The 19,759-nt window shown below is 55.6% G+C and overlaps 1 protein-coding gene across 2 annotated transcripts; it reads left to right on the forward strand.

Annotated features, from left to right (window-relative positions):
* Positions 1 to 8,683: 8,683 nt before the first annotated feature.
* On the forward strand, positions 8,684 to 18,740 carry EPS8L3 (EPS8 like 3). Of its 2 annotated transcripts, none has more exons than XM_032881518.1 (18): positions 8,684 to 8,714; positions 8,877 to 8,941; positions 10,302 to 10,460; positions 10,755 to 10,904; positions 11,010 to 11,065; positions 11,459 to 11,598; positions 11,685 to 11,800; positions 12,018 to 12,138; positions 12,230 to 12,291; positions 12,543 to 12,617; positions 12,976 to 13,124; positions 15,837 to 15,918; positions 16,176 to 16,210; positions 16,696 to 16,891; positions 17,101 to 17,229; positions 17,725 to 17,798; positions 18,289 to 18,421; positions 18,630 to 18,740. In XM_032881518.1, exons 1-18 carry the CDS (start codon positions 8,684 to 8,686, stop codon positions 18,639 to 18,641), a joined length of 1,785 nt encoding a protein of 594 aa, XP_032737409.1. In that variant the 3' UTR covers positions 18,642 to 18,740. The 2 variants fall into 2 exon arrangements, with proteins under 2 accessions (XP_032737409.1, XP_032737410.1); XM_032881519.1 differs by having other exon boundaries at positions 16,798 to 16,891.
* Positions 18,741 to 19,759: the final 1,019 nt, after the last annotated feature.

Genomic DNA, 19,759 nt, shown 5'->3' on the forward strand with positions numbered 1-19,759 from the left:
TAACCCTCACAGCCAACGTCAGCCCTTTTGACAAATGATGAACCTGAAGTTCAGAGAGCTTGGATTCCAAGTCCACACAGCTAAGAGCCAGCACTAGGATTCCAAGGCCCTTGGCACCTCGCTCTGCATGTGGAGAGCCCCATACGGCCTGCATTGCTGGTGGGATAACAAGCATCTGGTCACCAAGAGGGTCCCGAAGGCAGCTGGATGCTCCCAGGAAGAACCTTTGTGTGGAGGCTGAACAGTGTGGGGTGGGAATGTGCGGTGGGCATGTGAGGGCCAAGAAATCGAGGAGAGGCTTTTGGACTCCTTGGCTGGCTCTGTGTTCCCACCCACGAGGACTCTTCTCTCTCTCTCTCTCTCTCTCTCTCACACACACACACACACCTCCCCAAGGCTCAAGGAAGCCTGCACAGCCAGTCCAGTGTCTCTCAAGGCCAAACAGGGTGAGGCCTGGCCCCCCCACCCCAGTGGGATACACTGAGATTCTCAGGGGCACTGCCCAGATCTCTGGGACTCCTGAGGGCCACGTGGGACAAAGGGGAGATCTGAGTCTTTCCCTGGCGTCAGGCTACTGATCTCCCCATTCCACAGCCACCCCAGCACAAGACAGAGTCCCAGGGCCTCAGGGGGGGTGACTTCCTGGATATGTTTGTCTTGTTTTGTTACTTTTTAAATTCCCATTTATTTTGTGTGGGGCGGACCAGGAGTAGAGAGGCCTGGATTACTGCTCTTAGGGAAGAAGCTGGAAAATACAGAAAAGCACAAAAAAGAGAGTAAAGCCACCAGGAAGGGCCCACACAGCCAGAGATGACTGACTAGGTTCTTGTGGTGTCCTCTCAAACCCAGCCGCCTAGGTTCAAATCCCAGGCCCACCCCTTAGTGCTGTGTAACCTGGGGCGAATTACTAAACCTCTGTGCCTCTTGGTGCCTCAGTGTCTTCATATGTAAATCGGAGATGCAGATAACAGAACCCGATTCCCTTTCCGGGTTGTTGTCAGCATTCTCTGACCCCCTAGATGAGCGCCAGTGCCACATAAATGTTTAGGTTCACATGGTGACAATTTTTTGTCTTGCTCAAGATTTCAAAATTAAAAATTTTTTTTTTACAAAGTTGAGTGTTACCATTTTGTAAGTAACCCTTTTCACCTAGAACTACATCATGAACATTTTTTCTTTTAAAACTATGTATATATATATTTTTTTTTAATACATATGTATTTTTTAAGATTTTATTTATTTGACAGAGAAAGATCACAAGTAGGCAGAGAGGCAGGCAGAGAGAGAGGGGGAAGCAGGTTCCCTGCTGAGCAGAGAGCCCGATGTCCTTGAGATCATGACCGGAGCCGCAGGCAGTGGCTTAATCCATTGAGCCACCCAGGCGCCCCAAGGCTATATTTTTAAGTAATCTCTATACCCAACCTGGGACTCAGACTCGCAACCCCGAGATCGAGAGTGGCACTCTCGACCTACTGAGCCAGCCAAGATTTTCTCTATGTTGATTTGTATGACTGTACTGTTTTCTATACAGAGGTATGTGATTCTAGGTTTTTTTGAGATTCTGACCATTTCTTCTGTTTCCATTCATAGGATTTCAATTTATTTGTTTGTTAGTTGGAAGATCTCAGGAAGCAAGCCTCTGTCACTTTGCAGCCTGCCTTTTCCAGCTTATGCTACATCATGAACTTTCCCCCATACTCCTGAAGGGTCTTTTACAGGCTGTTTGGAATGGCTGTATTGTGGTCATCCTGAAAGCTACGTGTGGAAGTGGAGGCAGGAGCAGGAGAATATGCTGGAGGGACTGCTGCTTGAGGCCCCCTCCCCTGCACACCCCGGAGACAAAGCCTGAGCTGGGCCTGGCCAGGCCACTCCCTCGACATCACAGAAGGCATGCCCCTCCCAAAGGCTGCCCCTCTGAGGCTGCCCTTACAGGCCCGCTTTCATGAAGCCCTACTCTGAATCACAGTGCAAAGTCCAGGCCTCCAGGAAGGGCTTTTCCAGACATCACTGAGGGCCTCTCCTTCCGTGTTGTCTGGTCAAGGGCATACTGGGTGAATCTGGGCCTCTGGGACCACCTCCACACCACCCGGCTGGAGGAGGAAGAGGCCACAGAATACAAGGGAGGGAGGAAGTTCCATGTGTGGGAGTGACCCAGTGGATTCAAGGCTGGAGAGATATGGAACCAAGGGGAAGCAGGGAGAGGGGCCCTGAGAAACCCCTAGAATGACATCCTGCTGTCAGGGACATTTAGGGAAAGGTAGGAGAAATAAGGCCTGAACATGGGCTTTGGGTTTGGGATTGTGGGAGACGGAGGGACTGAGGGCAAGCTAGGCAAAAGGGGCTGGGTCTGAGATTCCAACCCTGGTCTCCCAGTCCCTGGAGGGGACAGTTTCCAGGGGCACCTGGGGTCTGGCCTTCTGTCTGGAAATTTCAAGACTGTGATACCACACTGACCCCAGAGGATGGACTACATGCCCTCAAGTCACCCCCTCCCCCAGCCTCCCTCTGCTCCAGCCCCCTTGCCTTCCCCTGCCTGAATGGGGAGTGGGGGAGCACAGCAGAGTCCCCCCAGACTGTGAACCCCTGTTCCCCCAGTGACACCAGCCCCTCCATCTACACTCGACCCCATTCTCCCACAGATTCCTAAAGTCTCCGGTCCTTTGGTGTCTCTGTTCTGGCACCAGCAGCTTCTCCCAGCAGCAAGTATGCCAAGGTATCTACCCTCTTAAACACATCTGGACAAGTTTCCACATGTCATTCCCTGAGCCCACCAACCCATTCCCAGCAGAGCGTCTTTGAGCCACCTACACGAACCCTCTCCAGCCAGACCTGGTCCCCTATGGCTCCGGGAAACTGCCCTCCTCAGGCCCACCCGTGGCCTCCATGTGCACAAGGACATGGATTCTTCTCTCTCAGCGCTTTTCCTCACCTCTCAGTCCCACCTCACCCAGGTGTCCGCTCTTTCCTTCTCGAAATACTCTCCCTTCCTCGATCCCCTCGGGGCTTACGGGCTGCTCCTCAGTCTCCTTGGTGGGTTCTTATTCACCTTCCAAACCGTAAGGTGGCCCCTAAGGTGGCATGCCGGTGCTCAGCCTGAGGCCACTGCCCTCCATTCACATCTTCTCCCCAAGTGGCCTCCTCCCCCTCGGGCTTCTTTGGGATTTCTGTGCAACTGCCAGGGACCCACCACTCCGCTGCCCTGCTCTTGTCCTCTTTCTGTCTCAGTCCTCACCGCCATGAACTCCCCCCCACACGGCTGAACAGTCTTGCGCCACGGTCTTGAATGGCTGCCTCAGGGTCATCCCACCGCACTCAGCTTCTGATTCCAAGTTCCTCCTGCCTTCTCGATGCTTCCACTCCTAATCTGCAGAAGCCTTTCACACCGTAGCCACCAGGAACAGAACTGAACCTCTTCCCTCCTTCACGGTTGCTCCTTCTCGTCTGGTCCTCCCCACCTCACCGAGGGTCACCATAACCTGCCTGGTTGTCCACACTCCGAGTCCCTCCCCCAGAGGGCCCATCTTGACCACCACAGTGCTCCCCAGACAGTTCACCTACATGCTCACCGGCCTCTGCCTCCTCCCCATGGCTTTAGAGCTGCCCCTCAGTCTCCCAGGGCCCACACCCCCACTGCAGCCTATTCTCCTAAAACACAAATCAGACCAAACCACTCTTCCACTCAAAAGCCCCCAGCGTCTTCCAAATGCCCTTGAAATAAAAGCCAGACTCCCAGCCTGCAGAGCCTGGGGCACTCTGACTACCGCCCACCCCCGCCTGCCCTGATGCAGACCACGGTGGCACGCCTCTCCTGGCACCTATTCAGCTCCAGTCTCCCAGCGGCCTTTCCAGCTGCCACATCTTTGTCTCATTGCCCTCCTTCCATGGGTACTTCACAGCACAGTCTCCTCTCAAACACTTTATCTCAGCTCGAAGTTCCCCTCCTCAGAGATGTTTTCTCTGATTATAGGCATCCAAAGTATCCTCCCACACCCATGCCTTCAATCACGTCATCCCCGCTGGCTTCCTTCTTGTCACTTATCAGAGCTTTGATTACCTTGTATCTGCTCTTTTCTTCTACCTCTGGAATGAAAGCTCCAAATGGCAGGCGCGATGTCTCTCGTGGACTCCTCTGCCTGGCTCCTAGAAGCCACTGCCCCCAGGTGCTGGTTCTGGAGGCAGCGGTGGCAGAGATGGGGTTTGTTTCAAAGCCCCAGGACCTAAGCATCAGTTCCTGGCCATGGCCACGATTCAGGCTCCAGCTCCCTATCCGACATCACCCATGGAGTGGGCTAGCAAGAGCTCTGGCAGGACCCTTCCCGGCTTCTGCTTCCATGAGCCTCAGGCTCTCTGTGACTTTCAGCCATAAGCAGGCCTCTGTCCCCAAATCCCGGAGTCTGTCCTCTCTCCCTGATGGCCCTTCATGCAAGCAGAGTTCCCTGGCACTGAGCAGGGCCCACTCTGGAGTTTCTGAGAGGCCCAGACCGGGGTTGCCTGGAAGGGGTACTCCTTGGCCTCTTCAGCCTAAAGCCTATGTGCCTGGGTCTATCCCTACCCCCCACTCGGTGGCAGCCTCTCTCTAGGCCCTGAGAACCAATGAGTGGCAGGGCCTTACGGGGAGGCAGCAGACCAGGGACATCCTTGCTTGGACGCTTGGCTGGGTATTGGTGCCTCCACAGGGCTGGGTACATGGGTGGCGAGGCTGGGTTGTTTAGAGGGAGACACTGAACTCGGGCTGAGTCCCAAGGTGTCTCCTAGCATCTAGCTAGGGGCCCAGCCAATGGGAATCCCCCCATATAGTGCTGGGGAGTGAGTGAGTGAGTGAGTGAGTGAATGAGATCCAAACCCTCCTAACCTCATAGTTCAAGGAGATGACCTTTGAGTTCCAGCCAGGATGACTTCACTAAAGAAATACTTTGGTGGGGTACCTGGGTGGCTCAGTGGGTTAAAGCCTCTGCTTTCGGCTCAGGTCATGATCCCAGGGTCCTGGGATCGAGCCCCGCATCGGGCTCTCTGCTCAGCGGGGAGCCTGCTTCTTCCTCTCTCTCTGCCTGCTTCTCTGCCTACTTGTGATCTCTCTCTGTCAAATAAATAAATAAAATCTAAAAAAAAAAAAAAAGAAATACTTTGGTACCTGGAGTTTTCTTTGTGCAAAAGCACCAGTAATGGCCCCCACATCCCCGGGGTGGATGGCCTGGCCTCTCTGTCCCTCCTAAGTCCCCTCTTCCCTGGAGGGCTCCCCTCGGGCAGATGTCCTCAGTGCTTGACACAAAGGCCTGGGGCCAGCCCCACCCAGGCCGCAAAGGGCTCCTGTCTGGGGAAGCCCACACTGTTCCCAAGGGGCCCCCCCTCACCCCACAGGGCACTGTGGAGAGCAAGAGCCCAGGGTGCCAGGTGGTGCTCCTTGTCTCTCTGCCCTAAGATTCACATGTATCTCTGCGGTGGGCCTTTCCCCTTCCCCTGCCCACAGTCCTCTGGGCGAGAGCCTCCTGTCCTTGTACTGACATCAGGGGAGGAGTATGCGAGGGGCAGGCTCATCCTGAGCGGGGCAGAAGCATGGACTTAGCTGGGCACTGGGGCCTGCGCCGGAGGTGGAATGTGGCTATGGCCTTGATGAAGCTGGGGCTGGGACTGGAGGAGGCAGGGTGACAGGCTGTCCTATCCAGGAAGAAGCTGGAAGACCAACAGGCTGAGCCCCAGGGAGGCCTGGAGGGCCAGTTCCCATGAGGCCATGGCTAGGGGCTAGCCTAGGGCCCCTAAAGCGGGTGACTGATGGACTCTTGCAGGTGGGGAAGGCCCTGGCCAGGATCTAACCCCTGGACTCCAGACCATCCAGGGCAGTGTTGGCTGGGTGGGGTGTGAGAAGTGAGTGGAAGAGCAAGGACGGTGAGGGGGCGCTCCTTGCTGGTGGGAGGAGACAGAATAAAGGACAGAATGAGGTAGCACTGCCGGGAGAGTCTCAGCCCTCCTTGTAATACCCCCTGGTGACCCCCACCCCCGGTCCCCATCAGCTCTTCCAAGATCCCTGTCCCACTCACGGGCACCACTGAGCATGCGCAATCATGCATCCATGCGTGTGGCACCCGCACCCCCACAGGCACAGGTGCCCCAAACCCTAGGGGGTCCCCTGACCACAGAAGCCAGGCCTCCCTGGCCAAGGGGCCCTCTCCTTCTAGCCCCAGCCCTAGTGCCTGAGGCGGACTGGGGCCCTCAGCAGAGGAACCCAAAAGGCAGAGGAAGAGAAGGCCACACCCAAACACTGGGGGAGAGCAGAGGAGGAGGCTGGGCCTGGCGGGACCCTGGCTAAGCTTGGCACTGCCATAGGTCCCGGCTTCCGTGTGGAGTGGGTGCTGGCCTATGAAGCCACCACACCCACCGGAGTCCAAAGAGCACAGGTGTGGCTGCCTCATGGCGTCATCACCGTAAGGCCTGCTGGCTCAGCCAGGGCCTGCCCGTCACAGGGCCTCTGTCTGTGGCTGCTGGCAGAGAAGCCGCTGTGCTCCCACCACCGGCTCAAACGGCAGCCCCTGCAGGGGAGACAAACCTCACCAGGACACAGGTAAGACCTGGCCTTCAGGAGGATAGGGGCGGGGGTTGCCACTCAGCCGCAGGCGATCCTGGGTGGTGGGAACAAGTCCACGTCTTCCCCGCTGAGGTCTCCAGCCCGTTCCCAGATGCTGCCAGGAAGAGCAAGCCCAAGAAAGGCTTGGGACTCGGGCTGGTTAGCTGGCTCGGAAGCAGGGCAGGAGAAGCCTGGATTCCAGAAGCATCTCTGGTCTTCTTCTCTCAGGGTCTGTGATGCAGACACGCCCTCCCTGAGCCAAGCCCCTAAGTTCAGGGGATACATGGGGGCAACTAGGTGGCCACAGCCCTCCTCCCCCAAGGGGAAAGCAGGCCAAAGCCAGCTGCCTCCCCTCTTTTGTCGTCTGCGATTCTGAGCTTCAGACAGTTCCGGGAGACCTGCGCACACGGACCCATATACTGGCATGGGGGAAGGGAGAAGGGCTGACCACGGCAGAGCTCATTTTCTCTTCTTTCTCTTCTGGACCTAGAAGCAGGAAGTGTTGCACCCTGGGGGGTAGAGTGGGGAAAGAGCAGGCTTCCGGCAGCCCTGTCCCCTCCAAGGGGACTGGGTGCTCCCAAACAAGGAAAACAGAGCCAGCCACCTCCTCCACAATCCCTCAGTCGTTTCCTAGCAACTGATTTCCCCATCCCTGAGTCATCTTATCAGAACCTCTGTTATTTTCATAACAGTCCTAATAAACAGGTGTGGGCTGCTCTCTTATACTTTGCCCGGGATATTTCAGGGTTTCTGTACAACCCAGGCACACCATGGAGATGCATCGCGCCCACAGACTTGATACCCTATTCATGATGCATACACACGTCATCCCAGTGACACTTACCCTTGACCCACATGCTCAGTTCACTCCCCCCCCACCCACGCATGCACACGCACTATACTTACCTCCATTGCTTTTCAACCTGTGTGTATTCTAGACAACCCCCCCGCCCGCCCCATGTTGGGAAGGCACTGGGGAGACAGCCATGGCAAGACAAGTCTGTCCTCTGCAGGTCACAGCCCTGTGGCAGAGATATATCTACACAGTTAAAGCCTGGAGTGTGCAGCCAGACTGGGCTAGGCCATTCTCCAGGAAATAACTCGCTGGTGACCTCAAGCCTATTACCCTCTTTGAGCCTCAGAGTCCCCATCGGGTAAATGGAACGATACCAGCACCCTCCGGGTGAGGTGGTTTTGAGGACTAAGTGAGTTGATGAAGGTGAAGTCCATAGAACAGTGCGTAGAGTCAAAGAAGTCCAAGCGATGGGAGTGAAAGTGAAATACGGTGTTTGTAAGGGGTGCAGCCCCAGGTTCGCAAGCTACCCAGAGTGGCTATCTTTGTGAGAAACATACAAGGTTGGCCGTGGCATCGGGAGGGCACTCTGGGCAGGGGAGAGTGGTGGTCAAGGGGGGGCTTCACGGAGGAAGTGATCCTTGAGCTGGATTTCAAGGGCTGGGTAGGGAGAGGCTCTGGGCAGAGGGTTCAGAGTATGGAAAGGTGAGGAGACAGGAGTCTTGATTATCTAAGACATTAGGGAGGTGCAGATCATTGACAAATCCTACAGAGCCCCGTGATTAAAGTGTGCAAACAGATAGACACACACAACACACCCCTCCTAAGTTCGACCGCAGCTTAAGGGGCAACATCGACCTCTTCCGGATTTGCAGAACTGAAACAGGCTTGGACAAGAGGCTTGTTTTGGCAAGGAAGGCTGCTGTACCTGACGCCTTTCCTCCAGAAGCTAGGTGCAGCCCATGGACCTGGCATCTTTCACATTCAGGCCCAAGACAGGATATGTTCCCAGGTGCCTGTCCACACAGCCTTCTCGAGCCCAAGGGAAGGAGCCTTAGTGACCAAAAAACGGGAGGTCAGGAGCCTGCCTTGAGCCTCCCCGGCCCAGCCGAGATGGGGCTCCTTGGAGGAACTCAAGGCTGCAGATGGTTCCAGAAAGGTCCCTGGAGCCGGAAGTTTTGGATCTGGTCCTGGAGGCCCCGGGCCTGAGCGAGGGGCGAGCTGCAAGAGCGCGTCTCCTGCCCGGTTCTGCCCTTGTGTTTTCCTCCCCAGCCCTGATGGCTGTCTCTGTGGTTCAGTGTAGATTCTGGAAGTCCTCTCACTGTGCCAGCATGTCCCGGCCCAGCAGCAGAGCCATTTACCGTAAGCGCCCCCTCTGGTCTGCTCTCTCCTTCCATCCTGGAACCCCCACCCTCAGGGGTCTCCCCCCCACCCCATCCCACCCCCCACCCCCGTCACTGACCACCCCCCCACCCCGCCCCTTGAGTTCCTTGCCCTCCATCCCCTTGCTTCACTCCCCTGCAGTGCAGCGGAAGGACTACCTGCAGGCCATCTCCTCTGAGCCCACCTGTCTGCAGCACAGGGTGGAGGTGAGTAAGTGTTCTTTGCCTAGGACCCAGCACAGCGGAGGACAGGAGGACAGCCTGTGGGAGGACAGCGGTCCCTGCAAGGACTCCGGCAGATCCCTGTCTCAGCAGGGAGAGGTCTGGGCTAGAGCCCCCAGGGCAGGCGTGCGCTACTTGGGGGCTGAAAGGAAGGCTCCAGCCCCACTTGTGCAGGCAGACGGCACGGGCGCTGTGAGATCTGGTGGCCTGATGGGCTGCAGATGCCACAGGGCAAGCGCAGGCTGGAAGGCTGTTGGGGGGACGAGCAGACACCTCATCCGGCTGACACACTGGGGGTAGACAGCAGATTTAGGCTCTCAGGGGGAAGAAGCAGGGAGGGACACAGGGGCAGGGGTCTGGAGGCTTGCAGGGCAGCAGGGGCGGGGCTCCCCACCCCTCAGCCAGGTGGAGTCCTGGGCCTCACTGGGAACTGGGTCCATGAGACCTGGCAGGTGGGAGCAAGAGGAGCTGTGTCCCAGATGTGCATGAGGTCGTGTAGGCATCCCAGAACATGTAGGCAGCATGAACACCCAGAGAGGCGCTGAGGGCTGGGCAGAGAGCAGGGCGAGGCATCAGGAGCAGGAGGTAATGGTGGCCCCCCAGCAAGGGCCTGGAGGAGAGGGCAAGGGGGACTGCGGCTTTTGAAGGTGGCATTCGGATGGGAGAAGGGAGGGGTCTCCTCGAGGAAGGAGAGTAACAGCGAACACCTACCAGGATGATAGGATTCGCACGGGGCAAGGCTCTGAGTGAGACCGAGATGACCATGGACTTCATCAGGCAAAACTCAGAGAGGGAGCTCTTGATCTTCCTGGGAGACGGGAAAGAAGCCAGCACAGGGCATGGACTAGCAGAAGTGGGAAAAGCCTTCTGGGCATGGGGAAGAGCGTGAGCCAAGGCAGGGAGGCAGGAAATACTCGGGCAGTGAGGGGAAGGACCAGGCTGGGATGGTGGATTCCCAAGGCAGCAAAGAAAGCCAGAGACAGAATCTGAGGGTCCTATATCCAGCCCAGAGGAGTTCAGACTTTTTTTGTTGGGTTATTAGAGCCCACATCTACCACCAAAGAGCCCCCTCTGCTGGCCTGGGCTGGTAAGGGCCATGACATCCTTCATGACATCCTTCCTCCAGAGCCCTGAAGGCTCTGGCACAGCTCATCTGACCCTGACTCCCGGGGCCCTATCCTAGCCCAGCTGCTCCTGGTCTCCCATCGGCCCTTGAAGTCTTCTCTATGGGGATGGCCTGGGACCTCCCCGACAAGGAGGCCAGGAACACATCCTCTGCTGCCTTTCCCCCAGCCTTGCCCACCACCACCTGCGCGCCCTCTCTCCAAACCTCCTTTCCCCTCAGCACCTGATGACATGTAAGCTGGGGACGCATAAAGTCCAGGACCCCAGGGATGCCCTGAGGAAGCTGCAGGAGATGGATGCCCAGGGCCGGGTGTGGAGCCAAGACTTGCTCCTGCAGGTCAGAGATGGCTGGCTCCAGCTGCTGGACATTGAGACAAAGGTCAGCACCCCCCACCCCACCAGACTCTGCAGTGGGTCACAGCACACATGGGTTTTGGAGAAGCCAGCACGGGGCATGGACTCTACCCCTTCTGTGTCCCAAGCAGCAGCCACCTGTCCCCATATACAGTACACACCCAGGCCTAGGGAGGCTTGGGGGACAGAAGCATCAGGGTCAGGGAAGACGACACCCTGCCCCAGGCCACAGGGAGATCTGGGGCAGCCCAGGTTAGGAGTTCCCAGTAGCCACCCCAGTGCTCAGTGACGTCTCGGCCGAACTCTCTGTCTGGCCCAGGAGGAGCTGGACTCTTACCGCTTGGACAGCATCCAGGCCATGGACACGGCGCTCAACACCTGCTCCTACAACTCCATCCTGTCCATCACAGTGCAGGAGTCGGGCCTGCCAGCCACCAGCACTCTGCTCTTCCAGTGCCAGGAAGTGGGGGTGAGGGACCAGGGGCGGGGTTGGGGAGGAAGTGGGTACAGGGTCCCCCTGAAAACCTCCCACCGCCGACACACATACAGCCTGCCTGATTGCCACTTCCTCCAGGCAGAGCAACTAAGGACCAGCCTGCAGAGGGCACTGGAGGAGGAGCAAGAGCAAAGGTAGGCGGTCTGTGCCCCCTGCCCACCTGCAGGACCTCAGAGCCTGGGCCTGGGTAGGTCAGGCCCTGGCCCTAATTCTGGGAGATCCTAGGAGCCTGTGGCTCCACTGACCTGGGCTTGGAACTGGGGAGGGACCAGTCTGGGGCTAGGGTGCAGATGGGCACGGGGAAGGAGCTGAGACTGGGCCCAAGGAACCCTGGAGATGTGCCAGGAGACTGACATGGGGCCGAGATGGCCCACAGGGCAGGCAGATGAGGCAAGGTGAGTCCAGATGGAGACCAGGGAGCAGAACAGGTGGCTCTCCTGGAGAGGGTGGTGCTGCCCTTGATCCTAGGGCAGAGCCTCTGTCCCAAGATCCCCGTCTAAGCTGTGTTCCCATCCTGTGCTCAGCAGACCCCCATCTGGAGCCCATCACCCCAGCCAAGACAGATGGAGGGGGCCTCCTCTGGAAAGGTCATTCCCCAAGGAGCAGGCACCCCCACTGGAGCAGGGGCCCCCTCCAGAACAGCCCTACTGGATGACCGCAGGGTGCAGTAAGTGTGGGGCATGAGGGCAGGTGGAAAGAAGGTTTGGATCATAGATCAAAAATGTTCTGGGCCATGGTCCCCTTCCATTGCAGGCACGCCACCATCCTCAAGGCCCCTGGCACGCAATTCCAGTGTCCGAGAACCAGGCACCATCACTCTGCCTCCTCCACTGCGGCCTCCATCCCCCGAGAATCTGGAGAGGGATGAGGTAACTGGGGGTGGTCTTGAGCTGGCTGAGGCTCTATGGGCCTGGGCCCGGGATGGCCACGGCAGGCCTGGGACTGAGGAGGAACAGGGAGGCTTGATCAGACCCTTGGCTGGGCCCAAGACTCTGATTGGAGGTAAGAGAGGGTCGGGGGCAAGGTTAGGGGAGTCGCAGGGTGGGCCCAATTGGCCACTCAAGGGCATGGTTGTTTGGGGTCCAGGAGATACTAAGCCACGTCCTTAGGGACATCGAGCTGTTTACGGGAAAGCTGAAGGAGGCCCAGGGAATGAACAATCATAAGAAGAAGAGACTGGGGAAGAAAAAGGGCAAGAATCAGTGGGGTGAGTGCTGAGGGCTGCAGGGGAGGGGAGGAAGGTGGGGGGCGTGGTTTTGGGATGATCTACAGCCCACCACCTTTGCCCTCCCCTGTAGTGATGACACAGGCCCAGTACACGGATTGCTTCCAGAAGATCAAGTACAGCTTCAACCTCCTAGTATGTGACTCTTTTCAAGTCCACAGCCCTCCCCTCATCCCACCCCAGCAACCACCTCCTCTCTGGTCTTAGAGACACCCCAAGTCCTTTCCCTCTCTAACTTCTCCCCTGGGAACCTCCCCTCCTCCTCTTGGGACATTTGGAGAGTGCCAGGCTCCCCCCCAAACCCCTGAACAGTTACAGGGTCCTGGGCTCCTGGGGAAGGTGGGGAAGGATGAAGGGTAGTAGCCCATAATGTGCTGTGTCCCCAGGGGAAGCTGGCCACCTGGCTGCAGGAGGGGAACGCCCCTGAATTCGTGCACATCCTCTTCCAACTTCTAGACTCTGTGAGTTTGGGGACGATAGGGTGATGAAGAAGGCCAGGCTGAGATTAAGACAGAGCAGAGGCCAGGGCAGAAGGCAGGGGGCAGAGGGAGGTTATGGGGCCTGCACCTTGCTCCCCACAATATGGCCTCCTCATTGACTCCAAGACACCACCCCTGCTGTGTACAGAACCCTTCAACAGGCAAAATGGGCTTGGGTCAGTGCGAGGACACCAGGGATCAAGGGAGACAGGAATGGAGCTGGAGGCCTGAGGCAGTATGGGGTTACAAGAGTGGGAAGCCCAGAATTGCGGGCCCCTTCCCCCTCCTGTCTGGCCCTGGGAGAGCCTCAGCTTCCTGACACCTTCCATCCCTCCTCTAGATCCTGGCCCATTGCCCTGAGCCTGGCCTAGCAGCCCAAGTGATCTCCCCGCTCCTCACCCCCAAAGCCATAGACCTGCTGCAGTCCTGCCTCAGCCCGGCTGAGACTGACTTCTGGAAGAGGCTGGGTACGGCCTGGACCACCAGCCGGTGAGTGAGGACAAGTCCTGGGCGTGGGGGCATTGGGCAGGACATTGGAGATGGCAGGCTCTACGTTGTCACACGCCAGAAATAACGCAAAACAAATTTGGGATGACTCTACATGGAGTTCCCAACTTTTTATTAGACTAAGTACAAACAGTTAAAAAAAAGCAAAAACTAAAAGTCGGCCACTCACCATCTCCCACACCACTGAAGGAAGAAAGAACAACTCTTCCCAAGAAAGCAGAGTTGGCAGGCTGCTTGCTATTAAAATATTTTCTCATTTTGGTCAAGGACAAAGTGAAAACTTTGTCTCAATCCAGCCAGACTTGGAGGCTTGCTGATGGAAGAGCTGCCGATGTCACATCAACTAAGACTTAGCAACCAGTGGGCCAGGGTGGGGAGAGAGAAAAAGCTACACTACGCGGTGTAGCCATGAGATGGGCCACAGCGCAGTCAGGCCTCGCTGACCAGGGCCTCGGGGAGCAGGCAGGAGGTGGAACCAGCCGGGGGTGCACCAAGCTGGGGCTTCGGTGAAACATTCCCCAGATAGTGAGGGGCCCCCGAACACAGGAGAGAGGTCCTGGCTGGACTGTGGGTTTGAGAACAGTGAGCACGGAAGCGACATCTGGAGCCCCTTGGGGCAAGGGCTCCAGAGGGAGCCCCAGGGACTCACTCACTTAAAACATCAAGGCTCACCCCAGCCCCTGGGAGACAAAGGAAAGGACACTTCCCCATGCAGGTGGCAAAGGGGGGAAAGGATCAAGGAGGCCAAAAGAAATTCCAGAGTTAAAAGGAGAAACAAAAAAGGAGAGGCATGAAATGCAGGAGAGAAGAGGGTTTTAGAAAGAAAGAGAGGAGTCAACCAGGAAATCAGCCAGTTGTGCTAGTGAGTCTTCTGTCTGATGGGCAGCCCTTCCCTATGCAGCCTCGTTAGAAGAATTTTCACCCCATCTGTCTAAAGACATGAATTAAAACTCAGTGTAGTTTATTGATTTCATTGTGGGAGAACATACATAAGATAAGATTTACCACTTAAAGTATATAATTCAATAGCATTAGGTTATGTTCCCTGTGTTGTGTAACTGTCCCCGCTGTTTCCAGAACTTTTTTCATCATGCCAAACAGAAACTCTGTACCCATGCCTCCCTCTCCCCAGTCCCCAGTAATTTCTGTTCTCTTCTCTGTCCCTGTTTATTATTTCAAATATAAAATGAAGTCAGATGTGTCCTAAAATATTTTCCAGTTTCTTCAAATAATCAAAAATCAACGAATGAATGAATGGAAAGACAATACAGAAAAGAGACTAATTCAAAAGATGTAAAAACCCTCAAACGAGTTGAGTTTTGGCAAATTATATTTAGGTGACTTGCTTATAGGCAAATTGACCAGAAGTTACAAATAGCACTAAATGCTGTGGTGATCTAGAAGCATATAGACCCTACAAGGCCATTGTATTTGGCAACTGGGAGATTACTAGGACTTTTGAAGAACAAGTTTATTTGTTTTTTTTTTTTAAGATTTTATTTATTTGAGAGAAAGCATGAGAAAGAGAGAGAGAGAGAGCACAATCAGGGGGAAAGGGCAGAAAGAGAGGGAGAAGCAGATTCCCTGCTGAGCAGGGAGCCTGATGTTGGACTCTGTGGGATTTGATCCCAGGACCCTGGGATCATGACCTGGGCCGAAGGTAGACACTTAACCAACGAAGCCTCCAGGTGCCCCAAGAATGAGTTTTGATAGAGTAATAGCAGAGCTAAAAATCAGGTTGCAAAAAATAAGGAAAGACCTGGAGGTAAGAAAATGTAGGCAGAGTATATAGACACATCCTCAGAAAAGAGAAGGTGCTAGAATGACTGCCTGAAAGGAATATTAGCAGGGTCAAGGGAAGACTTGAGAATGTTTTTAGGGTAAAGGAAGGGAACCAATGAAAAAGAATGGTGTGTTCATGCCCGTTGGATAGATACTAGTAGATACTAGCTGCCTCCAATGTACTACCCACTGCACTCGGGACACTCTAGAGGGGCTCCGGAGAGTGAGAAACACAGATATGGGAAGCATATGAGATACAGTGGGAGAGGAGCAGTAACCCCGGGGCGTTCCAGAAGGAATACTCCCCTCCGGCCTGGTGAGGGAGGGAGGGAGTTTCCTCAAGGTGAGCGGGGGTTTCCCCAGGGACAGTCCCTTGGAAGAGATTCCTCTTCCTGCAGTGGCGGTGCAGCGGGCCAGGAGGGCGAGGGAAGGTGGGGAAGCAAGGAGCAGCTGCCACCTTAGACTTAAGCATAGCAGGTCCTATAATTCGAGGTGGAGTTCCACCCGTGAGTTAGCCAAAGGAAACAGAGCTGCTGCCAAGATATGAAAAACAGGTCTGAGAAGCCCTGCTCGAGACCCCGCAGTGAGGAGGGTCTTCCAGCTGCGACACTCTGTGGTTCCACCCCTTTGATCCAAACCCCCTATCCTTTCACTGAAGGACCCAGCCTGTTCTTACATAAGTGGATGTATCTGCACTTGACAGGCGGGATGAGGCTGGGCTGCAGAGACCCACGCAGTGGGAGGTGTGCGTGCTTCACCATGTGCCCCTGTATGGGTGTTTGGCCTTTTATCTGTGCTCACAGGCCATGTCCCCCCTTCCCTAGAAGATCCCGAGGCTGGGTCCTGCCGTCTCCTCCCTATCCATATCCAACAGCCTGGCACAGAGTGGACTCAGCTCTGTTATCTCCTCAGGGCCGACTGGACAGGCGTTGAGCCCCCGCCCTACCAACCAACATTCTCTGATGGTTGGCAGATTCCAGAACCCTCCAGCCAGGTAAGGGGAGCTTCGCAAAGCGCCCTGCTCAAAGCCCTGTTCTCTTGCTCCTTTCTGCCCTCTCAGTCCAAACCACAGCACCATGACGACGACGTAGAAGGTAGGTTCGCAGAGGAACCCGGACCTACAGGGTTGCCAGGCAGGGGAGGGGATATGAGGCAGGTGTGTGGGAGCAGGGCTGTGGTCTGATACCCCAGCTCCCGACCACCATACTGGCTGACTCCCTGCTCCTGCTCGCTCTTTTTTTTCCTCTACAGGCACCCTCAGGATACCAGAACTCTACCTCCCTCCGGTACGCTGTGGGCTTAGTAGGGACAGTATGATTCTGGGGAGGGATGGGCAGGACTGACCCTGTGGATCCATGGATTCTACAACTCAGAAACCCTCTGGGCTCACTTATAGCTGGTCACTTGCCCCCCTGCCCAACTTAGGTGAAAAGCAGTGTTTTACCTTCTCAGACTCCAATCCTTCTCATCATACAACATACACATGCCTCTGATTTCCCAGAGCTCAGGTATAAAGCACTCAGAGGAGAACTCAGACATAGAAAGGTCCAGTGCTAGCAGAGTCTTCAGAAATCAGTGACATTTCAGACCCCTCCAAGCTGTGGGAGACCCCACCTCAAGCCCCGTCTTACACTGACCTGCCATTAAACCCTGAAGCAGCTGAGAAGTCACCACTAGACTCCAGGCAGGAGAATCTGGGGCTGGGACAGGGACTCAGTCTCTAATGGTTCCATTCTCCAGCCATCCTGACTCTGTGTGTGGTCGGGGGGAGGGGGGAAATCCCTGAGTTAGGGAGCACCTCCAACTTCGCTCAAGAGGAGACTCACGGTGGCCTTCAGCCTGGGGACCCCAACCACATGCCGTCCAGCCCCAGACCTGTCAAGCCAGCCCTGAAAATGCAAGTCCTATATGAGTTTGAAGCCAGGAACCCACAGGAACTGACTGTGGCCCAGGGAGAGGTGTTGGAGGTGAGGCATTGGCTTGAGCCTAGGAAAGGAGGTGGTGGTTGGTGGGATTCATAGGCAGCCTGATGTTGGTGGTCTAGGTATGTGGCTGCTGGGGTGGGTGGCCTAGATAGGAAGAAGAAGGGTGGGAGAGGACAGGAAGGAAGAAAGCCTTGTTGGGGGTGTATTGTGTGGACAGAGGCTCAGGTGACTGAGGTAGTGCCTCTCGGCAGGTCCTGGACCAGAGCAAGCGGTGGTGGCTGGTGAAGAATGAGAAGGGACAGACCGGCTACATTCCCAGCAACATCCTAGAGCCCCTACAGTCGGGGGCCTCCAGGAGCCAGAACCAGTCACCTTCTCGGGTACCACCCAGCCTAGACTATCCAGAAACTATAAGTCAGGGGTGGGAACAGGAAGGATTCAATGACAAGTGGAGGAGATAGTCCTGGTTCAAGTTCATTGGTACTATCACAGGCTTAGTACATGCCAAGTTTATCATGGGGCCAGAGCAGAGAATAAGCCTTGCCCCCACCAAAGAAGCAAACCATGGAGTGAGATAAGTGATTTGACAGGAACCCAGAGCAGGGGCTCGGATGATGGGGGCTATGGGTAGAAATGAGATGAGGGCACCTGGGTGGCACAGTCATTAAGCGTCTGCCTTCAGCTCAGGTCATGGTCTCAGCATCCTGGGATAGAGCCCCCCTTGGGGCTCCCTAGCAGGAAGCCTGCTTCTTCCTCTCCTGCTCCCCCTGCTTGTGTTCCCTCTCTTACTGTCTCTGTCAAATAAATAAATAAAATCTTTAAAAAAAAAAAAATGAGATGAGATGGCCTCTGACCCCCAGCTCCCCTGATTCTAGGCTCCAATGCTTCGACTTAGCTCAACACCTGAGGAGGTCAGAGCCTGGCTGCAGGCTGAGAACTTCTCCACCACGTAAGTGCCTAGCCACAGAGGGTGTGTCAGGAGAACCTCTTCAAAGGACTCAAATAATAGCCAAGGAAAGCCAGAGACACAGAACATATGGGGTACAGAAGAGACCCGCAGTGCCCCCCACCTGCTGAGTTAGAGCAGAAGAATGGGAGTGTCCATGCCTGGCCTAAAGCACTAAATGAGAAGCCTCTGCCTTGGGGAAGAGAGCAGGATTCCCAGGAGCTGGGGAAGAACTTCAGCTGCCAGCCACCCCTTCCCACCACAAAATTCTCTTCCAGGGCATTTCTCGAGTCAAACCCTGGAGTCCTGAAATAGGTTTAAGCCGACATGTGAATCTTTCTTCTTCACCTCCAGATACCATATTCCCCGAATTCTCCTGCAACCTCCAAGCCCAAACAGCCTCTCATCCAATGCTCCAAAATAGACCAAGCCCCAAATACTCAGGCCCAGGTCCTTCGCTCTGCCGCTGACTGCTCCCCGTTCTCATTCCCAGAACTGTGAAGAGCCTCAGGTTCCTCACAGGGAGCCAGCTGCTTCACCTGAGACCTGGGGAGCTGCAGATGCTGTGTCCACAGGAGGCCCCATGGGTCCTGGCACAGTTAGACGCCGTCAGAAGGATGCTGGGGGTGAGGACACCGGGGGGCCCTGACCCCCACAGGAAATGTGGGATGCTCCCCGGGTGGGAGGGACAAAGCTAGGTGGACAGTCCCGCAGGCCCAGCCCTGGGCCAGAATGGAGTGCGACAGGTCCTGGGCACAGGATACAGCCCCAGAGGCTTGACTTCATGCTCTAGGCTGATGGTCACCACGAGCCTTAATCCTTTTCTTTCCTCAGATGAGTCATTAGGTCCCAACCCAGACACTTCTGAGACCAAGCAGGATGACAGATCTGATACTTTTTGGAACCTTGAAAAATCCACTCTCGGGTCCCCAGTTTGCATCGAACCCCACACCCCAGCTCACACAGCACAAGCCCAGGGATTGAGACCAGCGGAGCCCCTTCTCCCTGCGTTGAGAGCCCTCCCCTCTTATCACTTATTTATTGTATTTCTTTCCTAAGTTTGGAGCACTTGCGCTAGATCTGGGAGGACTCCCTTCAGTCTCCCTCCTCCCCAATAAAAGCAGCTTCGAGCTTGGTATGTGCCTCCCTGCGGCTTCTTCTGGGCCTGAGGGGGGCCAAAGGCAGGGAGGCAGGAAGAGGTGGGACACTGGGCATGAAACAGCAGCCGCCCCACACCCACCCTGGGCCAGGCTGTTGGACAGTGAGCGGGCATTCCCGTAGTATAGCTAGAGCCGAGAGAATTTGAGAACTATGGCCCAAGCTCTCCTTACTCTCTGAACAAACTCCATCTTTCTCCTCTACACACTGCTCCCCATATGTCCCAAGGCACCCAGGACCTCTGAGGTACAACTCTTCACAAGAGGAAAGAGTGCTCAGGGTGACAGCGGTTGGTCGGGAGCACCCGGGCTCAGGACCCAGAGCCTCACTAACATGTCAGCTGCTCCCAGCTGGACATGGCAACTTCCTCTTTTAATACGACTATGGTCCCCTCCTGTTGGGTGAGCCAACCCTGAGCTCCATGCACCCCCCAGCTTGTCTCTTTAGTGGCAGAGCATAGGGAACATTGGACTGCAAGTTGAAAGTCTACCAGTTGGTTGTTGGACCTGTAGTAAAGTCACTTCATACTCTGGGTCCCTATTTTTTCAAAGGTTACGTGAAGAGTTTGGACCATTTGTGGCTTCTAATATTTAGTATAATACATAGCCTTTTTAAATCTCATAACTTTCATGGACTCTCCTCCCTACAGAACAGAGGTTATACTTTTATTGATTTTGGCTACATAGAAGGCTTGATGTGCCTGTAAGCAGTGGCCCTGGAGGGTTCTTAAGATGTTCCCCTAAATCTCTTTTTTGTCTGGGTCTTTTGGACTGCCTGTGCCATTCCCTCAAGTGCCTGGCCTCTGA

This window comes from Lontra canadensis, unplaced genomic scaffold, assembly GCF_010015895.1.
Source record: "Lontra canadensis isolate GAN:19392208 unplaced genomic scaffold, GSC_riverotter_1.0 scaffold75, whole genome shotgun sequence".
NCBI classification, from domain to species: Eukaryota; Metazoa; Chordata; class Mammalia; order Carnivora; family Mustelidae; genus Lontra; species Lontra canadensis.

What these genes read in the sequence shown, in the direction of transcription:
- EPS8L3 (XM_032881518.1), top strand. Translation starts at nt 8,684, where the DNA reads ATGTCCCGGCCCAGCAGCAGAGCCATTTACC. An exon ending in CAGCAGCAGAGCCATTTACC is followed by an intron (nt 8,715 to 8,876) that starts GTAAGCGCCCCC and finishes ACTCCCCTGCAG; the next exon opens with TGCAGCGGAAGGACTACCTG. An exon ending in AGAATCTGGAGAGGGATGAG is followed by an intron (nt 11,801 to 12,017) that starts GTAACTGGGGGT and finishes TTTGGGGTCCAG; the next exon opens with GAGATACTAAGCCACGTCCT.